Genomic DNA, 22,085 nt, shown 5'->3' with positions numbered 1-22,085 from the left:
GAACGAAATAAGGATGGATGAATATAAATCAGACCCGTTCCTCGAAAGCTGTGTCTGAACTTTACTTCACTTAGTTTGAAAAGAAAGTGACTGAATCTTTGGAACATGTCGAGATTGTATAACACAGGACTTACACCATGCAAAATTGAATGCTTTATAAAACAAAGCACAAAGAATGACATACCTTTACTACTTCCCACAAGGCAAAGCGAGAAGCACAATACAACGAAGGTTTTCATTTCTCTCCTTATCCTAATAATTCAATAGTATCTTGATTAAAACACAACGCTTGTGCTAAAAACACCACCGACTGCTCGACTCAGACAAACTGTACACCGCTTGATTGACAACTTGTTGTTCGTGCGAAGCAAACCGTGACCAATATATACCTGGAATCTTTAAAATGCTTCTTGATTGCCGTGAAGAACCGAGTTATTTAAACACACTACTGCCTTGTCAAAAAAAACGTTCTTTGCTTATAAGGAAGATAATTGATGAAAAGTCGAAACGATATTTTCTATTTTCCTATAATAGAAAGAATGTGTGATTAAAAGAACAGTGCTTTCGACAATAGAATAATCATTCACGGAAAGGAAAAGGAGGGAGTCACCCTCCAGGTGAAAGCGTGATTATTGTCCCGCATGAGTCAAACGAACAGACATGAATTAGGATACAGAGTATTAATTGTTTGCCGCGAAAGCATGAAAGCTACGAAGGACATGGAAGGGCTAAAACTCAAAACTATAAAACGAGGGTCGTTACGTTAGGCACTTTACGGTAGCTTTATTTAAGAGATGTCAATATAATGTTTTTTGTTTTTTGTTTTTTGTTTTTTTATCTAAGATATTGTTACCAGCGTTTATTAAATTGCAATTGAGGACTTCACAATGGCCACTGAGGCGCAGACAAACGCAGGCAACTTAGTGCAGTTGTTGTGTACGTCTTCCAGATGCTTGCCCATGTTGGGATATGTTCCAAAATGTTGGCTGGTTCAACAGGGTGGCGAAGGTATGTTGCGTTGATACGTTGCGTGCGTATCCACCCAGATGTCGTGTGTTGTACTGGCCCAGGAACGGCAACGTATGAATAATCATGGCAGCTATGTAGACGACTAAAGCAGTTGTCTACGTGACTTTTATCGGGCGTTATTTTCACTACTGCTTGAGTTGTGTACATTATCATTCATGTCATTATATCTTTCTCCGCAGTTTAAAATGCAAGAGCTTTCATATACCTGTGCTTGCAATGTGATCAAAGTTGTGTTTCCTTTGTCTTCAATCTACCTAGTCTAAGGTCATATTTTCGCCATCGTCGCGTAAACTAAACCTCTACGTACGGTACACTTACAGGTTTAGTATGACAAAACATTGAAGAAAAAGGACTAAACTTTCCAAATCAGATAGTGGTCATGAGAAAGCAAAAGTATCACGAACAATGTGAAAACGAATATCAGAATTTATTATGAGACAAGGCCCCATCCGAGTATCATTCGAATGAATTGCAATTTAACCCAAGTTCAGATTTGCAGAAAGTTGTGGCAACTAGATCAGTTTTGCAAGAATTCACACCATATAAAAGCATGCAAAGCGCTGACAAACCAAAACAGATGTTTCTCTAGACATACGTTGAACAGTCTACCGAGAGGTTCACTAAATTTTGCGTTTCATATGGTTAGCGCTAGTCCATGTATGTCATCGTTTAGCACATTTGAAATGACGAAATAAGGATGGATGAATAGATATCAGACCCGTTCTTCGAAAGCCGTATCTGAATTTTACTTCACTTAGTTTGAAAGGAAAGTGATTTAATCTTTGGAACATGCCGAGATTGTATAACAGAGGACTTGAACCATGCAAAATTGGATACCTTAGAAAGCAAAGCATAAAGTATGACATACCTTCAGTACCTTCCACAAGGCAAAGCGAGAAGCACAATACAATAAAGATTTTCATTTCTCTTCTTATCCATATAATTCAGTAGTATTTTGTTCAAAACACAACGCTTGTGCTAAAAAAACCACCGACCGCTCGACTCAGACAAACTGTGCACCCCTTGATTGACAACTTGTTGTTCGTGCTGAGTAAAGCGTGACCAATATACACCAGGAATCTCTAAAATGCTTTCTTATTTGCCGTGCAGAACCGAGTTATTTAAACACACTACTGCCTTATAAAAGAACGTTTTTTGAGAAAGCAAGAAAAACTATTATGAAGCAAATTATCAAGAGTTTGTCCTTCAATGGTGAGTGTAAGGAGTGTGATTCTGTGTTTCTCAGTAAGGATGATCACGAATTCTTTTTCCTGTTTGTATTGTCTGGATGGGAGCGACTTATTTAAAATTGTTTACATTTTTTGTATCTTTGCTAGCGTTTTCCTTTTTAACTTAGAAAATATTTTTTTCCAAGTTGCAGTGGTAAAGCGATTGCACCTCATCACTCCTTCACTCCTTCACTGTCACTCCTTGTCAGACGTTTGGAACCCAGGGAAGCTCCCATATGAAAAGGTCAGGGATGCTCGTCGGAAAATTTGAATTTAACTTCAAAAGGAGACTAATGTAGGAGTTACTCAAGCTTCATTAGAGCCCTATAAGTTACCACTTAAGGGGGCTCAAAACAGTTTCCTGCACTTAGATTTTGATGGGTCGTTACAACTACTCTATCACTTGCTACAATCATGGTATTAAAAAAAGCTGCCCGATCATTTGTGAGCACATTATTATCATTTTCCTGACACAGTAGGTTAACATAGTAACAGTATGACCTGCTAAAAACACCCTTAATTACAGCTTTAGGGCTTATAATTAAAAAAAAAAGGCACGGTAATTTTTTTTATATTATCAAATTTTGATAAGCATGATAAGACGTAACGTTTTGCAAGGTTTGAAAATGGCTTAGATCTGATTGATTGATAGACACTATGTGAAAAAAAGATATAACCACTTTAAAATGGCCAACTACATGTCAAAATCAGGCTTAACCAGAGATAGCATCTAACTTGTATTAAGCCTACTTCCAGAGGCGATAACAACTGTTTTGTCCATAAGGTTAAGTTTCAAAATGTAGAGAGAGCACCACAACTCAAATTCTCCTCTCCTCTCAATCCCACTTTGACAACTTTTCCCCACTACCTCAACCGACCCCACCAATACAATTCATGTGTTCATTCATGTGCACGTGGCTAGAGAACATATTTGGGAGCTAACAATAGAGGACTTACAATAGCTAAGGTGACAAGCGTTACATACCAAAATCTGGTGGGTCGGAAACAATCGCGTGAAGACATATCGCGTCTTTTTCTACAAACGAAAGGTAGTTTTAACGAGGGTGTGAGACACTTCTTTGCAGAAACACTCACCAACAGAAGGAACATCGTGGGCCTGCACCATGCTACGTTGAAATATATCCAGGGCTATGCTAATTACTAGACTGTAACTAAAATTAGTCACAAAGAAACCAAGGATTTCACCTATCTAGGAGCTGTTTTAAACACAGAGGAAGGCTGTGACAAAGATATGGGTAGTAGGTTGACTAAGGCCAAAGCAGCGTTCCGAAAGCTAAGAGGAATATGGAGCTCGAAGCAGTACAATAGGAGGACTAAGACCAGACTGACCAGACTATTTGACACCTTAGTCAAGCTAGTCCTGTTGTATGGAAGTGAGACATCGAAGACCAATGTCCAAGACAATAGAAAACTAGACTCCTTCCAATACCAGTGCCTCAAAAGAAGCCTGGGCATATTCTGACCTTACATAGTATCAATTGATGAGCTTAACAAAAGAACAGGATGTACGAAGATGAGTATGGATGTAAATTAAAGGAGATTGAGGTTTTTAGGACACGTTCTTAGGATGCCCAGAGAGCATCACTGTGCCACAGCACTCACCTGGACACCTATGGGCAAAAGGGAAATCGGCTGCCCCAAAACAACCTGGCGCCGTACTGTGGAGAAAGAGAGGGCAATGGCGGGCTGGAAGTCCTGGGAAGAAGTGAGAGCTCTGGCTGAGGACAGGATTCCGCGTTGGAGGAGTAGTGCGGCCTTATGCGCAACAGAGCGCGAAGAAGATAGATGAGGTTAGGTGACACAAATAACAAAACTTTAAACTTGATCCTGAACTCAACAGGTAGCCAATGAAGGTAAATTAAGGACGGTACCTACAAACTGTACTTAATACAAAGGTTTTTGCGCCAGGCTGGGACCACGCGAAAATAGCAGATCTTTGCAAGGGCTATTGGAATCCTCAAAGACAAATTGGGGTAGCCACGCACTTTTTCGAGATAATTAGCCCGGAATCTCAACAGAAATGCTGACATCAGCATTTTTCTGGAAAACGAAGGAAAGGATATTTCGTCACGGGTTTCCTTAGAATTCGCCTTTACATACAGAAAAGCAAACAAATTTATAAAGATCTTAAAAGTGCATGGTAAATGGTACCATAACCATTTTTGATATGTTTTCAATAACAAACGCGTTGCAAAATTAAGTGCTTTTAGAGTCTCTGGCAGCCTTCCTCTGGTTCAGTTAAAATACAGTTAAAAACCTTTTTCTCACAACCAGAAACTAACCACGTGTCTAATACGGTTCCCAATTTCCATTTCATAACATAAAATGTAGGGGTAACCACGCGTTTTTTAAAGTTATTGATCTTTTTTGAAAACTTTTACGGTGCCCGTTACATTTTTTCCTGTCACCTCCCCAGTAAGTAAACCATTTGCGTATCTGGCACTTGTTCTGGGCGAGCACTACGCCATCTGCGGGTACACGTTTGCAGTTGGATCTCAGTATAATTTTTGACAGATAACAGCTAGTTTCTCACTGGAACACGTTATCAGATAGTGGTTGGCAATATGCTGCTATTCTCGTGTTCCTGGTTTAAGCACAGGTTCATTAAACCTGATTTGGTCACAGTAGGAAAGTTTTGCTTTCATTTTAGTCGCGTACGTTACTTGGTAGCGTAGTTCACTGCGTCAATGTCAACCCAGCGCGCGCGTCTTGCAGTCCTCAGAAAATCGAATTTTTCTATCCTGCATAAGTATAGGTGACCGTGAGAGAAATCTGCTCTTAAGAATTAAATATATATGATAGATATAACATTGCATTTGACAAGTTACTTAAATGTGTCTTTTAAACTTCAAAATAACCAACTCTAACTCAGTATGGTCTCGAGTTAGAGGGAAGTGTGAGTCTAGAAGCTGATTGGAAGAAGAAAAGAGATCACCATGGGAAAAGACCTTTAACTGTTTTCTTGTTCAGAAGCCATGCTCTTTTGTAAAAGTTAATAGAGTGCAACTGGCTATCGCCTATGTAACTTGCTTTTTAATCAAATATAAAAAAATGCTAAGAAAATTCTCTCAGTCGTGACCAGCTTAGATTACAAATACTACTTTCACTTTCCTTATAATTTCTTACATGAAATTCATTTTCATATTTCGACAAACGTATTTATAATTATTGGAGTCGAAAATTCAGATATATGTTTTTCGTTTTTATTTATTGACATTTTAATCGAACGAGAAAACGAAATGCGACGCAAACACAAGCACAAGCAAAATCATCCAAACATTCCACCGTTTTGGAAAACTGTTTAGGTGCGAGGTAATCTGGATATGATCCAGTTTTTTCTTGGCCAAACATAACCACCCGTGGTAAATATAATTGTGCTTGTGTTCTGCCTGAGCGGTATTTCGTTGTCACGTGTTGGAGCGCAAACGCAAGAATAAGCGCTAGCACAAGAAAAAGGAAAAATTTTGATCCTTGTGCTTGTGCTTGGGCTTGTGCTTATGCCTGCGTCAAGGCCGTTTTCACGGTGAAATAAGAATTGCTGTGTATGCATGCACTTGAACTTGCATCGCTAGTGTAAACCGGCTTAAAAGGTAATAGAAAAAAAAAACTACGAGGGATTCAGTTTGTTTACTCATCTAGCCGTGGTAAACGTCATTCATGTAAGTGAAAGCGTGCTGTAATAAAAACGTCCTTACGAATCTGAAATTACAATCGGCGAGGATATTTAATTCTTTCTTAGTAAATTATTAGTAATTATTATTTTATCTTTTTGCACCTTGCATAGTCTAAACTTTTTGCGGAACCTAAACAAAGGTGCGCCCAGACCAAAGACAACACTTAAGTTCTTACTTCAGAAACTTGATCTTGGGACTTTGAAGCAGCCTATTCAACCTCTTTTCTTGCCGAAAAGAGGTGGAATCAACGTTTGTGCCAGTCAGTTAAAGATTTCAACAATTTTAAAAATTTTTAAAATTTTTAAATTGTTAATGTTTTGAGTGACAGCTGATTCACTGTTGCGGGGTTAAATTATAAATAGATTTAATTTTATGCAGCTACGATATATTTCAATATGTAAATATTGTCCCCAGTTAGTTTTTCCTAAAGCTAAATACTCTTTGACACTTAATTAAATGATGTGTTTTATTCATTCAAACAATATTCTTTCATGTTTGAAACCAGTATGTGCCATTACTACGTTTACTACACATTAAAATCATAAGCTGTATAATTTATAACAGGGTATCCTTTCTTTGACAAAACGCCCTTTTATTGGTTAATGCATTAGCGCCGGCTGACGCAGCTTCAATTATTTCTACGGTTAGGCCTACCGTTCACACTGCTTTATCATGAAAACGGTGGAAGGAAAACATTTTCAAAACGGAGCTTTTCAAGAACGATGAAACCACGATAATCATGTGATTTCCCAGCTCGCGGGTTTTCCTCATAAACAAATTCAAAATAACCGTTGATTGTTGCGTCTTCAAATTGCTCCGGCTACTAAAGGCTACTAAAACTAACAAAAGTTAAGGGAGTTCTTGGAACTGCTTAAAAACTGATGGAGTCCACTAACAGACGATGTGCTCCTTAGGTTAATTACTTCTACTAACAGCTACCATTCTACAGTAGTTAAAATCATATTAATAAATTAAAAATAAAAAGAGAATTCACTGTGACAAGTTACTGATCCGACAGTTTTCTTGAATAAATTTCCAGTGTATTTATTTACAAATGACGTATATGTAATGTAAACTTGAATAAAAAGTAGGACTGAGCCCAGCTTTTCAAGTTGATCGCGCTTTGAACATTGCTCCGCCTTTTTATGACCGTTCTTTAACTCTATGTTAACACGCGAAAGTCAGACATCTCCTCGACAATAGCAGCCTTGGCATTGCGTTTCGTATTTTCAAATTACAAAGGTAAGTGCAACTCGTCATTTTTTTTCCTCAGGGCCGCGTTAAAATTTTCTTCTCCCTGTTGTTGAAATTTTCCGAATTTACATATGAATATCGTAACTGAACTTCGGCTATCGATCATGCTAACATCCAGATTCATTTGTCGTTTGTAATGTTAATGAAACCGGCAAACCTAATTAAGTGTCGATCTTTTGCTATAATCTCATTTAACAATGAAATTTTCGATGATTTCTTAGCTACACTATTTTCTTATATATAAGAATATAGTTTACAATAGTATCGAAGCTGAAATATGCGAATTTTTAAGCAGTATGTTAACGTCTTTTCTCAACAGACTACATACAGCATGCTATATTTATATTTAAAAGGCTTTTTTGTATTTAACTCGTTGTCCCAATCGGCATACACTCTTAAATAAGAATATATTTTACAACAACATCGAAGCTGAAATTTGCGAAACTTTAAGAATATCTTAAGAATCCAATCACCAAATACATTCGAAAAAAGAAATGCCATACCCTATAATCTATGAATCTTCCCAAGAATATTTTGAGCCTAAAATCGGCAGAAAATAAGAATATTTAACTTCGGCCTGTAAAACAATATTCCTATAATAAAGAATGTACCAGCTAAATTTTCCGACCATCTCTAAGCGATCGACAAAAAATGCGTGCTGTAATATAAAAGTCCTTGCGAATCTGAAATTACAATCGGCGAGGATATCAATTTCATACTATCGCATTCCCCTGATCATTTCTAATGTTACACCTTGGTTCTGCGATTATTTGGTAGTGAGTAGTAAATATTTAATTCTATCTCAGTAAATTATTAGTAATTATTATTTTAGTTTCTTGCACCTTGCATAAACTTTTTGCGGAAACTACACAAGGGTTCGCCCAGACCAAAACTAACACTTCAGTTTTTACTTCCAGAATCTTGATCTTGGTACTTTGAATCAGCCTATTCAACCTCTTTTCTTGCCGAAAAGAGGTTGAATCCGGGTTAATTTTTAAAATCAGCGTTTGTACCAGCCAGTTAAAAATTTTAACAATTTTAAAAAATGTTAAAATTTTTAAATTGTTAATGTTTTGAGTGACAGCTGATTCACTGCTGCGGTGTTAAATTGTAAATATTAATAGCTTTAATTTTATGCAGCTAAGATATATTTTAATATGTAAATATTGTCCCCAGTTAGTTTTTCTTAAAGCTAAATAGTCTTTGACACCTAATTAAATGATGTCTTTCATTCGATTCATTCAAAGAATATTCTTTCATGTTTGAAACCCGTATGTGCCATTATTACGTTTACTACACATTAAAATCATGAGCTGTATAATTTACAACAGGGTATTCTTTCTTTGACAAAACGCCCTTTTATTGGCTAATTCATTAGCGCCCGCTGAAGAAAGTTAAAGCCCTGTCCACACTACGCCGGGGAAATTTGAAAACGGAGCTTTAGTTATTTCTACGGTTAGGCCTACCTTTCACATTACTCTATCATGAAAACGGTGGAAGGAAAACATTTTGAAAAAGGAGCTTTTCAAGAACGATGAAACCACGATAATCATGTAATTTTCCAGCTCGCGAGTTTTCCTCGAAGACAAATTCATAATGACCGTTTATTGTTGCGTCTTCAAATTACTCCAGCTACTAAAGGCCACTAAAACTAAAAAAAGTTAAGGGAGTTCTTGGAACAATGACGTATATGTAATGTAAACTTTAATTAAAAGTAGGACTGAGCCCAGCTTTTCAAGTTGATCGCGCTTTGAACATTTCTCCGCCTCCGTATGACCGTTTTTTTAACTCTATGTTAACACGCGAAAGTCAGACATCTCCTCGTTAACAGCAGCCTTGGCATTGCGTTTCGTATTTTCAAATTACAAAGGTAAGTGTAACGCGTCATTTTTTCCCTCAGAGCCGCGTTAAATTTTCCTCTCCTTGTTGATGTAAGTTTCCGAATTTACATATGAAAATCGTAACTGAACTTCAGCTATCAATCTTGCTAAAGTCCAGATGGATTTCTCGCTTTTAATGTTAATGAACCATGTTTGAGTGTCGATCTTTTGCTATAATCTCATTTAAAAATGGAAATTTTTGGCGATTTCTTAGCTACACTTATTTTTCATATATAAGAATATATTTTACAAGAGTATCGAGGCTGAAAAATGCGAAATTTTAAGTAACATGGTAACGTCTTTTCTCAACCGACTACATACAGCATGCTATACATGTATTTGCATTTAAAAGGCTTTTTTGTATTTAACCCGTTGTCCCAATCGGCATACACTCTTTCTTTTGTTTATATAAGAATATATTTACGACAATATTGAAGCTGAAATTTGCGAAAGTTTAAGAATATCTTAAGAATAAGCCTGTGGTTGAGATCTTGAAAAGAATGTAATTTTTTTTTGTTGAAAATTTATTTGCAAATACAATACAGTTATATGTTCTTAACTAAACCGTAAAAAATTCTTAATTTCTCTGAACAGCAAAATTAGCCAAAACGCAACAAAAACAGCACTAGCCGTATAATTGATGAAAATAGCATTAGACTTTAATGTCTGCAGATTGACTTAATTACCAAATACATTCGACAACAGAAATGCCATACCCTATAATCTAAGAATCTTCCCAAGAATATTTTGAGCCTAAAATCGGCAGAAATATAAGAATATTTAACCTCGGCCGCTAAAACAATATTCTTATAACAAAGAGTGTACCAGCTTAATTTTCAGACCATCTCTTAGCTACCGACAAATATGCAGATCTCAAATTTCAGTTGTCAGTTGCAAAGTTGCCCCACTTCTTGGCGGATAGTTAAAATTCTGAATTGTACCTTGCGAGTGATGACTTTCAAATCAAAGATTTTTGGCAGAAATTAGAATTTATATGAAACTTATGGAAGATAAATCGATAAAATTTCATGGAACTGAAAGTGAACTAGAATAAGCGCTGGAAAAGCTGAAGTTTTTGCTCACCGATTTTTTATAGTTTTCGAGAACCTTCGTGGTGCTCTTACCTTGATAAACATATGAAATGACTAAATGGGTTTTTTGAATTATTTTTTTTTCTTCATTTGTTGATCGTCGTATTTTTTGCTTTCAATAGAAGAAAGCAGTCGAGATAACAATAGTCACCCTATTTCATCCTTTTCTATACAAAGGTTTGTAAACTGATATCGTCCCTGCTCAGTCTAAGTGCCAAGACGTGCACAAGACTACGTTGTCGGCTATTAGGAACACAGGTCTTTCTGTAGACATCCTGATTCTCAACCAACATATTATTAACCAATATACTATTTCTTCTTCGCTTATTGTTTCGTACATCTTATTCATTTTCATTTGTCCATTTATTGACTCATTTTCATTAATGGATTCGAAAATACGTCAATTTTTCATTTTTTCGCCAACCGATCGTATTGAAATTTTAATCGACACAAGAAATGTTTTGGCTACTGAAGTGAAAAATTGATTCCTTACAACTGAGTTAAGACTTGATGTAATAATTAAGCGTTTACAGTCAGTCTGTCAACTGATCTCGTCACCGCCCATTCTGAGTGCTAAGGTGTAAACAAAACTATTTTGCGCGCCTAAGACGACAGATGTCTACATGAAGACAAGTTGAGTTTTACTTAAAATATAATTTGCTAATTTTCTGTGTTGATGCCAAACCAAATATGTTGTCTTTTTATTCTTCTAGTTAACTGTTTGTGAAGTGCTTCCTGTCTACAACGTTACCATCCCTATAAGTTTGGGAAAAAAGCAGCTTTTTTATCTCTAAATAAAAACTCGATCCCCTTGCAGTAAACTGGCCACAGAAACGCTTAGTGCCTGTTAGAGTATACCCACATTAATTTAAAGGCGGCGAATAGACCTGAAAAAACTTGGGTCTTGTAAACTTTCGTCGAAGCTCACGGGTCTCGCAGTCTAGTTTCTCTAGTGGTTACGTGCGTCTTGCAGTCTATTTTTCACGAAGCTCGTATTTACCATTCTCCTTCCCTTAATTTAACCTCCGTTAATTGCGACTTGTCAGGATGGAGGGTCTTCGAAATGACGTTCCTTGTCGACAACCCACATTGCACCACCTAGCCGGCATTTCCAAATGTCCTATTCTGTCGTTTTCAAATCTAGTGTTGAGGTAATTAAAATAAACGTTTTTTCCTTTAGTTTTATTTTTGTCTCGTCTCTGTTTCTTTATTCTTTTTTATTACATTTACTATCAAGAGACCATGAACTAGATCATGGTCTCTCGTTTTTAGTAATAAACTTTGCTAAGCTTATTCACACCGAGTGAGAGAGAAAAGAAACAATAAATGAGAACTTTTCAATTATTTCCTTTATGATCCAGCGGGGAGTAGAAGACACGAGTTTACCTTTTCAGTTTGTTTTGGTTTTTTGTTTTAAACTGTACAGTTAAAAGTTGGGTATAGAAAGCTAGATTTTTCATAGTTTGCTCTAAAAAGGTTTTTAAGTAGAGGAGTAGAGGACATTACACAGCAGCGCAAAGCGGAGGTCTTGTTGCTCTTGTCTGCGTGACTTCATGCCTAAGTAAATTCAGTACTGTGCTTATAAGTTCTCTTGGCACGTTGTTTCCAAAAGCAAAAAAACCAACGACGGGTAAAACTCCTCTTCTATCTCTTGTAATCTGTCTGTGCATCAGCTTCTTTTTCCTGAAAACCACCTCTAAGTGATGGGAGGCCTCCTTAAAATATTGATAATTTTATTTGGCAAGTTCTCAGTTGAAGCTCAGCGGCTGAAGTTTTTCCCATTTTCTCTCCGTTCGTCTTCACCTGCAAGGTCAAGTTAAGAAATATTAGCAAACATATCGTGGTCACCTGCTTATAACACGACGTTCATGACTGAAATTAAACCTGAGAATGTGTCTTTGGCAAACGAAAGGTCACTGAGCGACAGCAAACAACGTTAACTCGTTTTCTGCGTTACACAACTCAAAAGTTTAATTTACAACCGCTGACTGGGCTGAGGTACTTACTGTGTAGAGATTTATATACTTTCCTTTTTCATCTGTTCTTTTTTTTTTTTTTTTTTTTTTTTTGAACTTACAATTGCGGTTAGCTGAATTTGTGCATCAGAAAAGGAAATGAGTCTTTATGTTTCGTTTTTTACAGTGCAGCTACGTTCTAACCATAATAAGTTCTGGGAGATTTTCAGTCGAGATGAGATACAAAATCCCATCTCTAGGATTGATATTTTGCATGGGATTTCGACGAGCCTAAAAGAACATTTTTTTTTTAATAAGTATATACACACTCAGAGATCTTGGTGTTTCGAGCAATCTGATTGGTTCGCTATCTCTAGCTAATTAACAATTATTCCCCGCCGTGGAAGTGGCTAGTGGTGGATATTTACCGAGCTGCGAAGCGCTGGTGGTGGATACTTACCGAGCTGCGAAGCGGTGAGGTAACTATTTAACAATTAGACCCGTGGCCCTTGAGGGCGAATGGTCTAATTGTTTTAGTATCACCCAACTGGTCGAACAGAAAAGGAAATAATAAAGTTAGAAAATACAAGTTGAAGAAATATTTATTTGGGAATAAAACGAAAGAAATCGTCATGCTCGATTGCGTTAATTTCGCTACTCGACAACTATTACTAATAGTCCTCTAGTAGCGTAGCCAATTAAAATGCAGGATTTGCATTAGTCCACTATTTCAAATTTGGTCAACCAATCAGAATGTACGAAAAGCACTCTCCACCAGTTTGGTATATACTAATGAGCATTATTTACCCCCTACTGACCAAACAAAAACTAAACGGCCGGCGTAAACTCGCGTTTCGCTAGTGTTTCTGAATCAGAAATCCTGACAATACAAGAAGATGCTGTACCAGAAAATACAAAGAGGGCTATGGAATTTGGCCTGAAAGTTTTCAAAACATAAAAAAAGACTTCCCGACGTTCGACTTTCGAGCAGTTTCCAGGCATGTCCTTGGCAATCACAGACTTTTTAAGCAAACTCGACCGTACGTCGCCTTGGCAGAAACTAATGCCGTAGGGTTCATGGGCAGAAACATCAAGTACTATTCAACGGAGCACCTCGACAAACCCGGCATTTGCGAGTCAAAGCAACCTCGACACTTGATAGTACAAAACATAACAAAGCGTGCAACTAAAGCGGAGAGCCGAGGGAAAAAGCACTGCACAGACCCAACGTTTGCGAGGCAAAGCACGCATACAAGAACAGTATTGAATATAACAATAACAAAGCGTGCAACTAAAGGGAGCCGAGAGAATAGTACTGCACAAATCAAATGTTTGTGAGGCAAAGCAAGCATACAAGAGCAATACTGAATATAACAAAGCGTGCAACTAAAGAGAGCCGAAAGAATAGCATTGCACAAACCCGATGTCTGTGAGGCAAAGCAGGCATACAAGAACATCACTGAATATAACGAAGCGTGCAAACTAAAGGGAGCCGAGAGAATAGCCCTGGGCAAATCCGATGTTTTTGAGGCAAAGCATGTATGCGGCTTTGCCTAACAAACATCATACAACATTACTGAAGTAACAAAGCGTGCAAAACTGAATGGAGCCGAGGGAATAACACTGCCCAAAACGGATGTATGTGAGGCAAAGCAAACATTACTGAATATAACAAACCGTTCAAACTAAAGGGAGCCGAGGGAACAGCATTGCACAAAACCGGCGTTTTTGAGGCAAAGCACGCATAAGATAACAAACTAACAGTTCTCCAAACTGAAACGGTAAAAGCGTGAAAACACTTAAAGGGCGTAAGGGAAGCGAAAACCGTGGATAAAAGCCATGCAAAGGAATAAAGGGCATAACATGCGCAAAAAAAAAACCCAAAAAAAACAAGCTCGTAAACGACTAAAAGCAACAAACTGCAAGAAAAAAAATTCTGTTGTACCAGTAAGGATGCCGTATTTGGTTTCCATAGACTGGACCTGTTGTACGTGTTTAGTTCAGTTGAAGGAATCAGGAACAGTGCAAGCAGCATGGACGAAGCCTAGATCATCCGGTATGGCGGATCTATATTATGACTCGGAGGGTCTGCAGTTTAACCAATTTTGAGAACTGGTTTGCGAGTACGCATTTATCTGGCGGTTTACGGCTAAGAAACCATCGCTCGGCTGCGGGAAATCATAAATTTAGCTCGCGGTTTTCGTTTTTTGCGTGTTTTTTTGAGGCGGTCATTCAAACATAGTTAAGAGGCTCACAAGAAAGCCCTGAAGACTTGGACTTTTACGCTTCGATATAAACATGTCGATCAATCTTTGTGTTTGTTGACAGCCAATTAGAACAAAACGTCAGAACGTCAGAACGTTAGAACATCAGAATGTCAGACGTCAGATGTCAGATGTCAGACGTCAGATGTCAGAATGTTTTGTTTGCTGGTTACTGAACGGACTTAAAAAAATTTGTTCTGTTCTTAAGATGAGGAGAAATACGACTATTGAGCCCACATACTGTAAAGAATTTGTTGGCTACTGTGAAAAGATCAGTTAAGATGATAATCGTCCCACTAGTAAGGCGGTTTCGGTTTTTGGGAGAAACCGAACGCGGCCTGCGGTTTCGAAAGAACAAAATATGGCGAATTGCAGGAATGTGCGACTTCCCTACAATAGACCCACTGGAAAAGGGAAATCAGTGATTGCTTCCATATCTACGAGTTAACCATCGGTGCATTTTAATTGATTTGCTATATCGATCAGTCGTGGCAGAGGTCGGACTAAGAACAGTGCTTTTAGCCGCTGCGCTCTCGTTTCGTTGTTTCTTCGCACTTTATCTGTTAGTTTCCTTTGCATATGACTTTCCAAAGACAATGAATCATGTAACTGACTCAAGTTTTTAAAGAGCTAGTGAGACCTAGTAATTGATGAAATGCTCAACTATTTAGGCGTAATACTTAAGCGATATCTGTTTTCAAAAACAACAGAAAATCTGAGCGGCAAAGGCGCTAATGAACCAAGGCCAAGGCACTCTGTAAAATTGAGTATTTAAACCCGCCTCCAACAAAGTATTTAATACATCGGTTCAAATTCCTGCTAATCATGTCATGTACTTCCACTAATCAGAGTCGATATCATTGTAGCTTGATCAGAAACTGTTACGCTTATGCTATAAAGGCAAACATTGTAAACAAGATCCCTATTTGCGATAAGGAGGCAAACTGATATGAATCGAGGGGATTGTAGTAAGGAGGTAAACAACCACCCGATCTTCCCCCACCCCCGTCAAGTCGTAACGAATAGTACACACCCAGTCCCAGTGAGATTGAGTAAAAACTACAAGGATTTCGACACTACTGTAAAGGCTATTCTTTGGGTGTGTTTTGCTACCTTAAAACGCTTGTTGTTAATGATTTATTTCACTTGGACAGTAATTGTGTTTGTCTTAACAAAATGACTCAATACGTCTTACCATAGGTCCTATTAAAATTTAAAGTTGTTTTGTTTAATTTACAGGACATGACAAACCATGACACCATCGTGCTGTGTTTGACCGTACTTTATGTGATCACCATGATCGCAGCCTTGGCTGGCAACACACTGCTGATCTACATCGTGTGGAAAAAACCTGGAGCAAGAAATGTAACAAGTTTCCTGTTCGTTAACATGGCAGTGGCTGATTTGCTGATTGCTGTGATTCAGATGCCTGTCAGCATTATTCACTTTTATGTCTTTGGGAGCTCTGAGTTTCTTCTGGTTTTTAAATGCAGGTTTCTCTACTATGCTGTTTATGTCTCGTTGCTCGCCTCCATTTTCTGCCTTGTAGTGATGGCATTTGATCGATACTTTGCTGTTGTACACCCTTTCCGGCGGAGCATTTGGTTCAGGAAGCCTAAGATCATCACGCCGATTATTTGGATCTCATCCATAGCCTTGATGTCAATCGTACCAGTTGCATTCAAGCTCATCCGAGGCAAGTGTCGAATTGAGGAATCTCTAATTTTGCCCTTCTATGCTTCCTTTTTCGCCGTCGGCTTTCTCCTGCCCTTCGTTGTCATTTCAGTTCTGTATATCCTAGTTGCTCGAAAACTGTGGCTCCATGAAGTGCCAGTGGACCATAACGTAAGTGAAAATCAACGAGAACAGGACATCCCCAAGAAAAAAGTCATCCGAATGCTCATCATTGTTGTGGTGGTGTTTGTAGTCTGCTGGCTTCCAATACAAGCCTATCAATTGGACGAAGGTGTGAGCTTTGGCGTGAGTGGGCTTGGGGCGATGTGGGATCCTTATGTAATTATCTACATTTGCTACTGGCTTAGCCAGGCTAACAGCGCCATAAACCCGTGGCTGTACATTGGTCTGAATGGAAAGATGAAAGCAGCCTTCAAAAAAATGATCCGATGCCGCCATGAAGAAATTACTGGTCGAGGACAACCAACCGTAGCCTTAACCACCAGAAGTAACAGAGCGAGTGCCACAAAAAACTCCATGATGGAAGCCAAAATGTGAAAAAAGAAAAAATAGATTGTCCTTCACCCAAAGCGAGTTACGTTCTCTCGAGAACTCTTTGCTAGCAGCCAAAGTGTAATGACTAGTTTGTTCTTAAGAAACTCGTTTTCCGTCTTACTTCGTTGAGAGCAGTATACGTTACGATAAAGATTCACCTGTGGTTTGCTGCGATTAAATTCAAATTGTATCGATAGCTGCACCGTCCAGAGTTTCCCGGCAAACCAAGAATACTAGTTGAGTGTGCTGCACACTTAAGAGATGTAATCTCATTCACCTCCTTCATTACTAGTAGTTTAATAGAGTGTCTTCAATGAGGTCACGGTAGCTGTATTGTTGTCCAAAGACAATGAAACAGCGGGCATGTTAATGAGCCAAAGTTATACTGTTGTTGTGTTAAAACTTTTTGTTCCGATAAATTTGCATAGATGAATACGCGAGGCAATTAAATACGTTTTAGAAGAAGAGAGATCTTTCTGCAATGACCTGAAGTGTTACAAGGAGGCGACTGCCATTTCGATTGCGAACTACTCAGTGGTGCTTTTCACTATTTATGAACTTGAAGTTGGTAAAGGTAAATTTAATGGCTGACTTTTGGAGCAAAATTGACGAAAGGCTTACACTAGAGAGAATATCTTAACAAACCCTTTATCCTGCGATTAATTATCTTTGAGAACTTAAAGTTTATGAATAACAAAATATTTCTAATGCGATGATAGGCTTTGGTATCAGATATTGTATATAACTAACTCAGTGTTGGTGAAGTAATCTGAAGTTACGCAGATAGGCGTAAATAAAAAAAACAAACAAACAAACAAACAAACAGAGATTATTCCATAGATATTCACTTACGTTTCTGAATCAAACTTCAACAGTGCGTATACTGTGCTCATACAGTGCTTAGATGTGCTGAACTAATATAATGTAGCTGATAATAAAAAGGTTAATGAATTACTCTGGTTTCCTCTGCATTTTCTTTACGCACGCAAGCGCCTCTTTGCCTTCTTGGGAAGCGTTTTATATACATTCTGCTAAGCGCTACCCAATGATTTCCCCGATAGAATTGCAATATGTTCCATCCCACGTCTCCCGCTAATTCTCTGTGGGTACCCCCATTCAGGGTTTTCTCCTCCTCTACACCACGCATCTCGTGTAGGTAGTTCCCTAGTCCGCTTTTCCATGTGCTACGCTACATTCAATCCCGCGCTATCGCGCCTGATACTTGGTGAGTTCCCCTAAATTCCTCTTAATTTCCCTAATTCGTTTCCACACGTTCCCCTTGCATTCAGCCGTGCGTTTACTGATACGTCTTAGTGTACAGAGCCCCGTATATTCCCTGGATGTTTCTTTGTAAACATCTTCCTTCGTTTTTCCACTCCATCTCTAGCATTTTGTTTTAAGCAGTCTGAAAGTTAAAAACTAGGACCTGACACTTAGTTTTGAACTGTTCCTGTATTTGGACACTTCCTGTCTTTTTACTTGGAGCGGTGAACATCAAGTCATACGATCACAACACATTATAGATTCAGTTTCTTTCACACAGCAAAACGTCTTGTTATCGATCCTCGTACCAGCACAGAGTGTGAGTAATTTGCTCCGTAATGTTCCCTTCAGCCGTCCCTCATATTTCTTTCTCATTTGCTTTTTATTTTCCATAGTTTTTACTGTTAATGATCAGTTCAATAAAACCATATCGCTGCATTAATCTTAAAGGTAAAGACTAAGGCGTAACAGTCGCACAACACGTTGATTACTGTGCCGACACAGCACATATCAGTTACACGATAAATTCTTGGGGAGGGAGGGAGAGTCTCCCTCCTGGGATTCTATGCATTCGCTTATAGATAGACCCCTATATGCGTTGGTAACCGTTACACTTCCTGTACGTTGGGCTATGCCCAACCCAGTATATTCTCCCGATAGGACCACGGCGTATTCCCTTTTATTTGTTCCATGCATTTGCTAAGGGTGCTCCCTTGCTGGCGCTTCCTCTGTCCGTTTCACCGTGGGCTCGCGCTTGCAGTTTCCTGGCACTTTTACTAAGCCAGGCTCTCCGCCATTTACTACCAAGTACGTTGCGCGACTGATTTCCTTTGATTTCCCCATTCCTTACCCGTGCGTTCATGTCAGGATTCCCGCCCATTATTATTTTTTTTGTCGCACCGTGCGTATCTTATAAGTTCGCTCGTGCTTCCCTCTTTGCGTTCCACAACTGTGCTACACTTAATACAACCTCGTGCGTGACCCCACGGGTTTAAAATTGGCTCCCTCTTACGTTCCCTGTGTATTCCCCTTTATGCCCTTTTTCGTGCGGGGAAACACCGACAATGGCTGGGGGATGAGTCAGATGCTGTTTTTGTCAGAAAAGAATATATCTTTGATAAACGCCATCGCTGTTCAAAGTCTTCGAGTATCGTAGGTTGTTTTAAAGATCATCCACATCTCTTGGCCTTATGTCAAGTATCCAATGCCTTTCAAGGAGAAGTAAAAACTGTCTACGTAGGAATTCAGGTCTTACCCCTAATGCGTGGCTTGTTAGCTTTGGTGGTAGGGGAGTCAAACTTGAAAGACAGAGGTTACAGGCTGGAATCCTGTTCAAGGTTTATTATTTTTAGGTTTTTTTTTCTTCAGTCCCAGGCTTCTTAAACCTTCGGTTGCTTTAAATGGAAAACTAAACTACAAAAATCAACTCCAATCTTCTTATTTCTGATCTCTACGCAGTTCACAGATATAAAATTCTGTCATTCATCTTACGTCATTTTATTTTTTACAATTCGATCATTGCGAGAACTTAACTGTCTTGAGAGCATATAAAATGGAGAATAGTTGTTCATCAGGTGTAATGACTTTCTTCAGTTTAAACGCTTTCTGTTTCGCTGGTTCATGAAGCGTGCAAACAAACATCCGCAGCAGATGTGTGGCGTATTTGTCATTGATTGGCTTCAGTTTCAAAGCCATATTCATTTCAAATTGTAAAGTTTTTCACAAACCATGCTGCCGAGTGGATGTGTGAAGACCTGGTCTTGGTGCGAAGGATGCGTACTGCTGGAGGTTTTTGACGTACAAAGGAAAGCTTACTGAGCTGGGAAGAAAATCTCTCGTTAAGACAACCGAAGGCAAACAATACTTTTGGGAACTGTTATTTTATTTTTCTTCAGATAGTTAGCTACCGCGTGCGTTTACACGTTGTTCACTCATCACGAGCGTCTCTGCCTCGCAATTCAACTTCAAGTTGTCTTAGTTGGCACTGTGCTAATTTGAAATCTTTCGGTAAGATTTCGCGTCGAAACGCCGTTTATTTCAGTGTAGCTCTATGATAATACAGATTAGTGAGAGGGCGGTTCCGATAACGAGCTTCTGACATGAGGAAGGTCTGTGTAATACTTGGAGTCTGTGTAATACTTGGACCCACGACCCACGACCCACGACCGATAGAAATTTTCGAGCAAAACAGTGAATTAGGGTTGCGCCTTTCATTGTAAGAAAAACATCTCAATACAGGTATCTTATTGTTTCATTCTTCCCGACAGAATGTTTATTTCCAACAAATAAATCACATAAACAATCTAATCAAATGTTTCAAATATCTATTGTTCTTATTAAATTCATGAAGAAAATTAGAACCTATGCTGTCACATTGTTCTATGAATTTTCCTAAAAGTGAAGCTGCATGCTATAAAATTAAGCAAAGTTACCATCCCGAATGCTTAAAGACGAGTAACAACCGCCCAAGTCACATGATATACCGAGGCGCGCATGGAATGCTAGTTCACGCTAGCTTGTTTACAAAGACGGCAAAGCAAGGTGCGTCCCTGACGTCGCCTACAACAGTCGCTGGGGTTCCCATGGTTACAGCTCCTTTAAAGCACATCCTTTGAACATCATCATAACCAACAGACACGACAACGTGATATTTCCACTACAGCAGTTTATAAAGCACGGATCAGGATTGTGGTACGCCATGCCCGTAGTGGACGATAAGTATTCTGACGAGCTAGTCTTCTTCAACTTTGACCACTTGCTGTATCTGCACCCCTATTTGGAGCTCAGGGTCTGGTTCGGCGAAGACTTGAAGAACTGGGCCGAAAGCGATAACCAGGGCAGGGTGTGTGTTGATGTCTTTGCTCACGCCATCTGGGACATAGGGGCCAGTGCTGGAGGGTCTCCGGGAGGAGGGACCTTACGAGCGCAGGCCTTGCTTAAAAACCTGAAAACGAGCTTAAGCAGCAACATGCAGAAGAACTGGAAGTAAACAAAAAGTAAACAGAAGAATACATTGTTAGCACATGCAGTGATGTAAACAGGTTATTTGTTATTTGTAGCTAGAAAAGCTGGTGTAAACTAAACAGCATCTCAAAGCAGCCGCTGTAGTTCACGGGTTATCTAGATTGTGTCACTTATTGAACTGCCTCCTTCGTCACAGCGTTACCAGTTACTTTGGCCATAGTCACCTATCTTCTTCACAGGGTTACCATTTACCTTCGTCAGTATAGGATCTTTCTTTACATGATTACTTGACCGCCCCTATCTCCAAGCCCCAAGGGTGATAAAAACTGAATTTCTCAGTACACTGTACCAGCATGAAAAGGCATAAACATAAATAGATGAATAGGGTGGAGACTAACTCTAGTCTATGGTTTCACTGAAAAAAAACCCAAAAAAAACACATTTCTATCATACTTAAAATGCCAACAAAACATCATTCTTTACTTTCATTATTATAGCGGAGCTCCATACTCATATAGGAAAGAAAAGGAAACCCATGAGTTGACTTTCTCGTGGTTATCATGGCTAGCGGTATTGCTCGTGGGCGCGTACGCACGACGGCGACGGCGACGACGACGACGAAGTCGCGCAACATGGAAGGCATACTCCAAATAATAGGTTGACAGATGCATGCAGCCTTGGTTTACCGTGTACTTCTTTCATATCGGACATCCATGTTATGATCAATTGACACCTGTCAAAACAAGGTATCCACTGACCAGTAGCACGTGACCATATTGCGGGCTCAAGTTTACAGGTCATCGAGGACACGGTTTTTTTTAGGTTCACCGCTGACCAAGTGCTGGCTTTCGATCGGATCGCGGGCTCAAGTCAGATTAACTTGTTGAAAACAGGGCAGGATTGCTCGGAGGCCGGTGAACGCTAACCCAGGATTAAAAGTTAACCGAATTATAACTTTTTCTTCTATACAAATGTTTTTTGCTGCTTTTTTTCGTGCATATGGTGATTATTAAAACTCAAAACAGAAGGCCAAACAATGTGCAGAAAACCTCACCGCAAAGTTACAAAACTCAAATCAAAATTCTACCTTTTCCTGGGTTAGCTCAATCGGCCTCTCGACAACCCGGCCCAGGAGCTATGCTTTTAGGCTGGGCTAAACCTATATATTATTAATATTATGAGAATTTAAATTCTTGGTTGTCGAGTTGAGCATCATCCTCTGATATTGTATA

General features: G+C 39.0%; 2 protein-coding genes and 1 pseudogene across 2 annotated transcripts in view; 2 read left to right on the top strand and 1 right to left on the bottom strand.

The window, feature by feature from the left end:
• LOC145503458 (uncharacterized) overlaps window positions 1-22,085 on the bottom strand; it is a 92,441-nt gene that overhangs the window by 9,795 nt on the left and 60,561 nt on the right. The window lies entirely within an intron of this gene.
• On the top strand, window positions 14,736-16,755 carry LOC145502417 (allatostatin-A receptor-like). The gene has a single exon (XM_081481746.1). The coding sequence runs from the start codon at window positions 15,640-15,642 to the stop codon at window positions 16,627-16,629; it is 990 nt and encodes a 329-aa protein (XP_081337872.1). The 5' UTR covers window positions 14,736-15,639; the 3' UTR covers window positions 16,630-16,755.
• On the top strand, window positions 19,449-20,878 carry LOC145502442 (uncharacterized; annotated as a pseudogene).

This window comes from Orbicella franksi, chromosome 11, assembly GCF_964199315.1.
Source record: "Orbicella franksi chromosome 11, jaOrbFran1.1, whole genome shotgun sequence".
Taxonomy (NCBI): Eukaryota; Metazoa; Cnidaria; class Anthozoa; order Scleractinia; family Merulinidae; genus Orbicella; species Orbicella franksi.
Note: the sequence above shows the minus strand (reverse complement) of the source record. Positions and strands in the feature narration are given on the sequence as shown.

Excerpts from the sequence above, each read along its gene's own strand:
- LOC145502417 (XM_081481746.1), top strand. The coding sequence starts at position 15,640 with ATGACAAACCATGACACCATCGTGCTGTGTTTGACCGTACTTTATGTG.